At 33.8% G+C, this 10074-nt stretch overlaps 2 protein-coding genes across 2 annotated transcripts; both read right to left on the reverse strand.

Annotated features, from left to right (window-relative positions):
- Nucleotides 1-2724: 2724 nt before the first annotated feature.
- LOC132270235 (late embryogenesis abundant protein At1g64065-like) lies at nt 2725-3351 on the reverse strand. The gene has a single exon (XM_059771426.1). The coding sequence runs from the start codon at nt 3349-3351 to the stop codon at nt 2725-2727; it is 627 nt and encodes a 208-aa protein (XP_059627409.1).
- Nucleotides 3352-8465: 5114 nt separating this feature from the next.
- On the reverse strand, nt 8466-9407 carry LOC132268642 (late embryogenesis abundant protein At1g64065-like). The gene has a single exon (XM_059769461.1). The coding sequence runs from the start codon at nt 9239-9241 to the stop codon at nt 8615-8617; it is 627 nt and encodes a 208-aa protein (XP_059625444.1). The 5' UTR covers nt 9242-9407; the 3' UTR covers nt 8466-8614.
- Nucleotides 9408-10074: the final 667 nt, after the last annotated feature.

A 10074-nucleotide genomic window follows, 5' to 3' on the forward strand; every position in this document is an offset into this window, starting at 1 on the left:
TTCTATTCAAGTTGACCCTATTTGTAGTCCAGTGAGAGTCATTTAGTGTGTGTGTGTGTGTGTGTGTGTGTGTGTGTGTGTGTGTATATATATATATATATATATATATATATATATATATATATATATACATATATATATGGATTAGATAGTTATTGTTGAGTTATATAAGATGTATCTGCATATCGGGTTTTTGCTTGGACTGTAGTAGAGTAAAACTTATTTGTGTGCCTGACCCACCATCACTTTTTCAGGTATTCGTCAGGAGTAGGGATTGTTCGTGCTGAGCAGGGATCATCTACTTCACTCTTCCGGATTGTGTTACTTAGGAGGTTCTTTATGTTTCAGTTTTCTGATGTAGACAGTTTTTGCTGTCATTTGGTTAGTTTGGTTTTCCAGGGGTCCACATAGTATGGATTCCCGAGTTGTATAAGTTGGAGGATTAATTATATTAAAAGAACTTGTTAATGAAAATTTATTCTGAGATTTTATTAATGGATTATCATTTTAGTTTCTTTCAGTCATTTATTTATTCATGTTATTTAATTAATTTGTACTCTATGTTCGATTATTGCCGATTGGTTTTGATATCCTCGGGCGTGGGCCAGACTAACCTGCATTCAGAAATCATGGGGTATCAAAATAATCCTAGGAATTTTCCTCATAGTTTTGATGGTCTTTTTCATGTTGAAGATTTTCTGGACTAACTAGAAGATTTTAAGATGTTCTTTGATTATATGGATTTTAAAGAAGAAAATAAGGTGGCATTAGTTGCATATAAATAGGAAGGAATAGCTTTCAATTGGTGGGAACAATTGTGAGTTTCACGTACACAACAAAGAAAAGCAGGTGTACAATCTTGGTTGGAGATAAAACATCTTTTGAAATCCAAATTTCTTTTACCTTACAATGAGCAAACTCCATCCAAAGTCCAAGCGGCTGATCTGGTCTCTCATCCTACTACCACAACACAGTAATGTCAATGATGATGTTGTACAACATGTAGCAGTAGTTAGTGATGCTATGGAAGTTGTTGGCAATCCAAAATCAAGTGATTGCATATTTTTCAAAAGCATATGTTTGACTTCAATTTCTTTACAACATCTCTCATTCTCCAACACCAAGGTGGAATGTCCATGTAATAATCTTAATGGGTTATTGGTCATTCAACCTTTGCTTGAGAAACTGATTATTGAAGATCATAATAGGGTGGATCTTTTAAGCAATTTTATAACTATAGATTTAATTGGCCTAGCTTGTATTGCCAGCACGTGATAAGGTAGGTTGCCTTCTGCAGCTCAGATTTAGTGTTAGATCTATGCAAACAAGAATGAGGCATCAAGACACCTACAATCGGTCACTCTTTACCCGGCTAATTTGCAACAAGTCTGACACGTTTCAGAATAAAATTTTATTCATACTTGTATATGATTAAACTTGAGGACGAGTTCTTTTTTTAAAAAAAAATTTTTTTTTTAGAAAATTTAAGTTTGGATAATTTTTTTATGTTTTAATTTTCTTATCCTATTAGTTTCCTTGTAGGATTAAGTTTCTTTGCAACTAAGTTTTTACTTTTATTATAAATAGGGTAAATTGCATTGACACTCCCACTCGCCACTCAGCGGACTATCAACGATTTTGTTTACATTAACACCCCTGAGGTTTCAAAAGCTTAAAATGCCCCTAAATTTTTAATTTAATTTTATTCTAAAAATATCAGCCGTATGAAATGACCAAATTAGCCATCTAACTTACCCTAATTGCAAACATGATGAAGAGCCACCACAACCTGCCGCCGCCACCTCTACCCCTTCTTTCTTTCTCTCTCCCTCACCACCGCAACCTCCACCTCACAACCACCACCCAGCATCGCAAACATGCTTTTGGTTCTAGTAGAGGGTTGTTTTTTTTACTCGGCTTACACTTGAGGATGATAGTGAGTTTCTAAATGGATACCATTATCTTACAATCTCTCTCCTTTGCCTTCGGATGAGAAAGGATGGGAGAGGTGGCAAGTGGTAAAGATAGAAATAGTGCAAAATTTTTGGAGAGAGCGAGAATGGGAAATTAAGATTCTTTTGATCCTTCAAATTTAGTTTAAAGGGTTATATTAGTAATTTACACTTTTTATGTATTTATTGACTAAGTCAAAGGGCGAAGTAGTTATTTTCTCTCATGTCAGACGTCTCGAAGGGGTGTCTGTAAACTTTTGAACCTTCAGGAGGTGTTAAAGTAAACTAATTAAGCTGTTGATCGTCCGTTGAGTGTCAATAACCAAAACCCCAGGGATGTCACTGTAATTTACCCTTACAAATATATGTACTGTAAAATAAATAATTAACTTTTATTCATTCAATTATCAATACAAATATCATACTTCTCTCAAATTATTCTTCGTTTTGCGGATTCAATTAAACCGTTCCTTCTCAACAAATTTATTACTTCCATGTTAGTTTATTTGTTCACCTTTGGAATAAAAATTAAGTAAATATGTTTATAAACAATTTAGGAATTCTTTCATCTAGAAGATGTTACGGAAATGTCATTTGTGCTTGTTATATTATATTGTATCCAAAAAAAATAAAAAAGGTAGAAAAGGATTGACACAGGAAAAATATATATTAAGTGCACACTCAAATATATATTGAAAAAAAAAAAAAAAAAGAAGAATAATCAAAAGAATTTTCAGGAATTAAACACTAAGCAGATTAACACAAATATGTATCATTTGCATTTCAAATTCTGGATTTGCTTGCTCGCGATATTAACTTCCATGGTGCAATTCATATTGATAGCTTTCTTCTTCTTCATCACCAGCATTAGCTCCACCTTTCCGGTCAATCTTGATGTGCTGCTAAGTGGCAAAATCCCAGAATTGAAATCACTTCCTAATTCTGAACTGGCTGGTAAATTAGTTGATGATAGATTTATTGTAACATTGAAGCTCTTGGTGGATTGAAATTTAGCCGTTGACTTGGGAACAAAAGCATTCCCTATTTCTGCACCCCTGTAGTAAAAGGTGATGGTACTATTGTCGAATTTGTAGGGACCGAAATTGGTGTTCTTGACACCAAGTCGAGCATTCATTCTCATGTCAAATGATGATGCTGTGACACTAAATGTCTCAAATGAGGCAGTACGAACGCGGAACTTGAGAGTTTTGACCTTCATGACAGTGAGTGAAAAGATCACTATAACAATGGTTTGGAATACAGCGAACGCAGCAATATAAAGAATAAGTTTCTTGCGTTTCTGGCGTTTAAGTTCTTTAGTTTGTGCCTCTTCGTCTGCTCCGCCATAATTATATGGTGCTGCCGAGTTATGCCCTGGTTGCTGCTCCTTCTCTGCCATTAATCTTCTTGATGAAGGTTGACAAGCTGGTTGAGACTTGAGAGAGAGAGAGATTGGCTTGTCTAGAAAAAGGATAATTCAAGAGTAAAATATGAGCACAGGCTCTATGAATAAAAGAGACAGTGAAATGGAACACTTTTGCTGGAAATTTTAAGATCTGTTGGTGAAGATTAAAGGGCTTGTGGCAATCTATATTTATAATGCAAATATATGTGCTTGTGATGGATGTTAATAAATTATGGAACACCTTCCTTGGAGCTTCATAAACAATGGCTAAAGGGTAGACTTTCTAGAAACGCGTCTAAATGGTTTGATTTTCTTTGGTACCAAACACTCTTAAATAAAATGTCTGTTTAAATAATATATATCAGATGCTTGTATAAGGAAACATAGGAAAAACAAGGCTTTACAGTGCCGTACATGACCTTATGCTGCCAATATCTTCTGTTAATTTTGTTTCCATTCATTACCACCAGGGCCGGTCTCATTCCCACCAGGGCGGCTCGATCAATAAGAAGGAAAAAAATAAAAATAAAAATTAAAAAGATAAAAGTTAAAATAAGAATATGAAAAGTTTTACAAATTCTAGAGAAAAAAGAATAGAGAATGAGGAGTTGAGAGAGAGGAAAAAGAGGTAAGATAAAAATCTTTTGGCCATTATTATTGGTTAGGGTCTACTAATCAATACAAATAAAAATTTTAAGGCGGTTATAATATAAGGAAATTAAAAAAAAAAATTGGCCCTTTCTGTTGGGTAGAGTTTAATAATAAGGAAGAAATAACAATTTTAGTATTAAGAAATACAAATTTTGGGGCCTTTATATTAGCTGAAGTGATAATAGAAAGGTAATAAAAATTTTAGGAAGGATATAATATGAAGAAATAAAAAATTTTAGGCCTTTCTATTTAAAAATATTTAAAACTCATTCTCTTCAAAAGTTGGATTCCCAAAAAAAAAAAATTAAAAGGAATAGTATTTCAAAATAGAAAGGCCTAAAATGAACATCACTGTTTTATTTATTTATTATTATTATTTTTTTTATCAAAAGTTGAAGCAAAAGAACAACAATGTTTGATTACCTTTCCTTTGCAGTGGAACCTCATATGGTCTCCACTAATACCTATAGATATGAACATCAATATTTTATTACCTTTCTTAGTTTGACTTATTTTACGTTAAAGTACTCCTCGCGGAATTTTCTTTAAATTATTGGGCTTGCAAATGTGTATGGGATAAATATGTGAAGGATGGGAACCGGCAAAAACACACCACAAATTAAAAAAATAAATAAATAAAAATAGAGATGGACCATGTTAACTAGGCAAATAAATAAAATGACAGTCTTATATTTTATTAATTTATTTATTATTTTTGGTGGGTAGGTCGGTTAGAGTGTTTCTCAATTTCATCATAATTTTTTGTTCGAGATGGAGAATTCTTTAGTTAAAGTGGAGCTTGAACAGATCTTTGTTCGATGTAGAGTAATGAAAGAACACATTAAAGACCGAATTTTGAGCCATGATGGAGATTGTTAGGGTTATGGCTCAAATCTGGATGAAGAATCCCATTCTGAAAAAGTTTAATGGAATTGGTTGAACTTTAACGTGCAATCAGTTGAACTTTAAACTAGAACCCGTTGAACTTACCTGATATGCGAGGGAGACCTTTTTTTTTTTTGTTTTTTTGTTCCCGTTTTGGAAGTTAGAAGACTTGGGAAATAAGTTGTACTTGCTATTGTAGAGTTGTAATTGATATGGTAACTCATTGTGACAAGTTGGGGAATTTTGTTCAACAAGGAACTGGGTTTGAAGACTTTATAAATAGAAATGGCCGGGTGTATGAGCTAGGTTTAAAGGGAGAGAAGATAGGAAAGATGTAAAGGGTTTAAGAGTGAGTTATGTGAGGAGAGGGGAGAGTATATGTAATTTTCAAGTGTAGAGATTTAGCCTCAAAAGAGATGATGAGTGAGGGAATGCGGTTTTGACATCAGGTAGTATATTCACTTATTCGTTACATATAGTGAAATCTCTCATCCATATATGGTTGTAATAATATGATAATGTTATTTTCGTTGTATGTGAAGAAAGAGAAATTTAACTCTCTAAATAATAGCTAACCATTGAATGGGTTAGAGGGATTTAATTTTCCTAACAAGGCCACAAAATGAAAACTGTATTGGTTATTAAATTACACTAAAAAGGGAAAATGATATAATCTATCTTGCTTTACCAAGTTGATTCTACATTACCACTAGGCCTCATATCCAAATGGTATGATCTCTCCACTATAAAGGAGAAGTGAGTTTGAGTTCCAATAGGGACACTTTGTTGGTATGATTAATTGTGTGTTTGCTTTAGCTTCTAGAAAAAAAATAAAATTGATTATGTCCATAGTGTCATTTATTTTGAGTTTCAATGTTTACTTGTAAGCATACCCTTTTATGCGGCTTCTATTATTAAAATTCATGCTTTCTGTTTGGTGCTATAAAAATAAGGGTGAATGGCATTCAACCCCCTTTTTGTATTTGGATTTTGCATTAAATCCCTCTTTACAAATTTTTTTGCCAAAAAACCACCCTCAACTATCCGAGGGTGGTGACCTAACAAATGGACATTAGATGAAAATAAGGTGTTTGAACATTGCATTACCTCACGTATAATATATAATCCATTGTCATTTTTAATTACATATCCTCCACCATTGAAGCATATGGTATTCTTCTTCTTACTCAACTTCTTTTGTACGTTTACCCATGATATATATATATACACAGACATTATAATATTATATATAATATATACTATTAAATATTAAATATTATTTACACTATACTTGTATTTTCAACCAATCCTCGTACTAATCCTTTTTTTCCCAATAGTTTACTGTTAGGATCACAGCTATTTTTTATTTTTATTTCACAGCTATGATTTAGAAAATCTAAAGAATTTCCTTTTATTCAATCTATGCTTGCTAGGTTTGAGTTGGAGCATAACCGCGAAAACAACAGGTTTCGTAACGTTAAAGAAGATAGCATTCATCTTGTTCGGAATCGCAACCCCATCCCGTCACGTAGGTTGCCAGCCTATGCGGATGAATTCAGTGATGATGATGATGAACATTACACTAAAGATGTGTTTGGGGGTCATAAAGACATGCGAATTTATTTTAATAATGTGGATTATGATCCTTGGAATTTTCCTCCTATTTTGATGGTCTTTTTCATGTTGAAGATTTTCTGGAGTAGCTAGAAGATTTTGAGAGGTTCTTTCATTATATGGATATTAAACAGGAAAATAAGGTGGCATTAGTTGCATACAAATTGGAAGGAATAGCTTTTAATTGGTGGGAACAATTGCGAGTTTCTCGTACACAACAAAAAAAAGCACGAGTACGATCTTAGTTGGAGATAAAACATCTTTTGAAATCCAAATTTCTTTTATCTTACAATGAGCAAACTCCATCCAAATTCGAAGCGGATGATCTGGTCTCTCATCCTACTGCCACAACACGTAATGTCAATGATGATGTTGTACAACATGTAGCAGTAGTTAGTGATGCTATGGAAGTTGTTGGCAATCCAAAATCAAGTGATTGCATATTTTTCAAAAGCATATGTTTGACTTCAATTTCTTTACAACATCTCTCATTCTCCAACACCAGGGTGGAGTGCTAATGTAATAATCTTAATGGGTAATTGGTCATTCAACCTTTGCTTGAGAAACTGACTTTTGAAGTTCATAATAGGGTGGATCTTTTAAGCAAATCTATAACTACAGATTTAATTGGCCTTGTATTGCCAGCACGTGATAAGGCAGGTTGCCTTCTGGAGCTCAGATTTAGTGTTAGATCTATGCAAGCAAGAATGAGGCATCATGACACCTACAATTGGTCACTCTTTACCCGGCTAATTTGCAACTAGTCTGACACGTTTCAGTATAAAATTTTATTCATACTTGTATATGATTAAACTTGAGGACGAGTTCTTTTTTTTTAATTTTTAGAGAATTTAAGTTTGGATAGTTTTCTTATGTTTTAATTTTCTTGTTCTATTAGTTTCCTTTTAGGATTAAGTTTCTTGGAAACTAAGTTTTTACTTTTATTATAAATAGGGTAAATTACATTGACACCCCCAATCGTCACTCAGCGGACTGTCAACGACTTTGTTTACATTAACACCTGAGGTTTCAAAAGTCTAAAATGCACCTAAATTTTTAATTCAATTTTATTTTAAAAATATCTGCCCCATGAAATGACCAAATTAGCCATCTAACTTACCCTAATTGCAAACATGATGAAGAGCCACCACAACCTGCCGCCGCCACCTCTACCCCTTCTTTCTTTCTCTCTCCCTCACCACCGCAACCTCCACCTCACAACCACCACCCACCATCGCAAACATGCTTTTGGTTCTAGTAGAGGGTTGTTTCTTTTAGTTGGCTTACACTTGAGGATGACAATGAGTTTCGAACTAGATACCATTATCTTACAATCTCGCTCCTTTGCCTTCGGATGAGAGAAGATGGGAGAGGTGGCAGGTGGTAAGGATAGAAATGGTGCAAAATTTTTGGAGAGAGCAAGAATGGGGAATAAAGATTCTCTTGGTCCTTCAAATTTAGTTTAAAGGATTATATTAATAATTTATACTTTTTATTGTGTATTTGCTGACTCAGTCAAAGGGCTAAATAGTTATTTTCTTTTATGTCATAGGTTTGGAAAGGGTGTCTATGTAAACTTTTGAAACTTCATGGGGTGTCAAAGCAAACTAATTAAGTTGTTGACAGTCCGTTGAGTGTCAATAACCGAAACCCCAGAGGGTGTCATTACAATTTACCCTTATAAATATATGTACTGTAAAGTGAATAATTAACTTTTATTCATTCAATTATTAATACAAATAACATATTTCTCTAAAATTATTCTTCGTTTTGCAGATTCAATTAAACCGTTAATTCTGAACAAATTTATCACTTCCATGTTAGTCTATTTGTTCACCTTTGGAATAAAAATTAAGTAAATATGTTTATAAACAATTTAGGAATTCTTTCATCTAGAAGATGTTAGGGAAATGTCATTTGTGCTTGTTATATTATATTGTATCCAAAAAAATAAAAAAGGTAGAAAAGGATGACACACAAAAATATATATTAAGTGCACACTCAAATACATTGAAAAAATAAAAAAATAAAAAAATAAAAAAATAAACAAAAAGAATCAAAAGAATTTTCAGGAATTAAACACTAAGCAGATTAACACAAATATGTATCATTCGCATTTCAAATTCTGGATTTGCTTGCTCGCGATATTAACTTCCATGGTGCAATTCATATTGATAGCTTTCTTCTTCTTCATCACCAGCATTAGCTCCACCTTTCCGGTCAATCTTGATGTGCTGCTCAGTGGCAAAATCCCAGAATTGAAATCACTTCCTAATTCTGAACTGGTTGGTAAATTAGTTGATGATAGATTTATTGTAACATTGAAGCTCTTGGTGGATTGAAATTTAGCCGTTGACTTAGGAACAAGAGCATTCCCTATTTCTGCACCCCTGTAGTAGAAGGTAATGGTACTATTGTCGAATTTGTAGGGACCGAAGTTGGTGTTCTTGACACCAAGTCGAGCATTCATTCTCATGTCAAATGATGATGCTGTGACACTAAATGTCTCAAATGAGGCAGTACGAACGCGGAACTTGGGAGTTTTGACCTTCATGACAGTGAGTGAAAAGATCACTATAACAATGGTTTGGAATACAGCGAACGCAGCAATATAAAGAATAAGTTTCTTGCGTTTCTGGCGTTTAAGTTCTTTGGTTTGTGCCTCTTCGTCTGCTCGGCCATAATTATATGGTGCGGCCGAGTTATGCCCTGGTTGCTGCTCCTTCTCTGCCATTAATCTTCTTGATAAAGGTTGACAAGGTTGAGACTTGAGAGAGAGAGAGAAAGAGAGAGTGAGAGAGAGATTGGCTTGTCTAGAAAAAGGATAATTCAAGAGTGAAATATGAGCACAGGCTCTATGAAGAAAAGAGACAGTGAAATGGAACACTTTCGCTGCAAATTTTAAGATCTGTTGGTGAAGATTAAAGGGCTTGTGGCAGTCTATATTTATGATGAAAATATATGTGCTTGTGATGGATGTCAATAAATTATGGAACACCTTCCTTGAAGCTTCATAAACAATGGCTAAAGGGTAGACTTTCTAGAAACGCGTCTAAAAGGTTTGACTTTCTCTGGTACGAAACACTCTTAAATAAAATGTCTGTTTAAATAATATATATATATATATATATATATATATATATATAAGATGCTTGTATAAGGAAAAGTAGGAAAAACAAGGTTTCACAGGGCCGTACATGACCCTGCAGCCAATATCTTTTGTTAATTCATTTCCATTCATTCTGTCACAGGGGTAAATTCTGAACACGAATCTAGTGCCCTGTGATAGCACTGAGCCAGAAATATCAACAACTTTTCTTTGAATTTCTAACTTAGCTCAGCTAACTCACACTTGCTGCCTAAAACACATAGTAAGTAAAACACTATCACACACAAGTATAGTTGCAAAAATGTAAAGACAATAATACCCACGAATTTACAGAAGTACAAGGCTTCCAACCTTTTACTATTATTCACAAAACAGTATAATGAAATGCCTCAACCTGCAGAAACATACAAGAGTCTCTCACAACACAACTCTGTGTCTCACTCTTAATCTGCCCTCTC

The sequence above is a fragment of the Cornus florida genome, unplaced genomic scaffold (assembly GCF_030987335.1).
Source record: "Cornus florida cultivar Cherokee Brave unplaced genomic scaffold, ASM3098733v1 CherokeeBrave_3.0.0_Hap2_Chr08, whole genome shotgun sequence".
Classification (NCBI taxonomy): domain Eukaryota; kingdom Viridiplantae; phylum Streptophyta; class Magnoliopsida; order Cornales; family Cornaceae; genus Cornus; species Cornus florida.

What these genes read in the sequence shown, in the direction of transcription:
- LOC132270235 (XM_059771426.1), bottom strand. Translation starts at nt 3,351, where the DNA reads ATGGCAGAGAAGGAGCAGCAACCAGGGCATAACTCGGCAGCACCATAT.
- LOC132268642 (XM_059769461.1), bottom strand. Translation starts at nt 9,241, where the DNA reads ATGGCAGAGAAGGAGCAGCAACCAGGGCATAACTCGGCCGCACCATAT.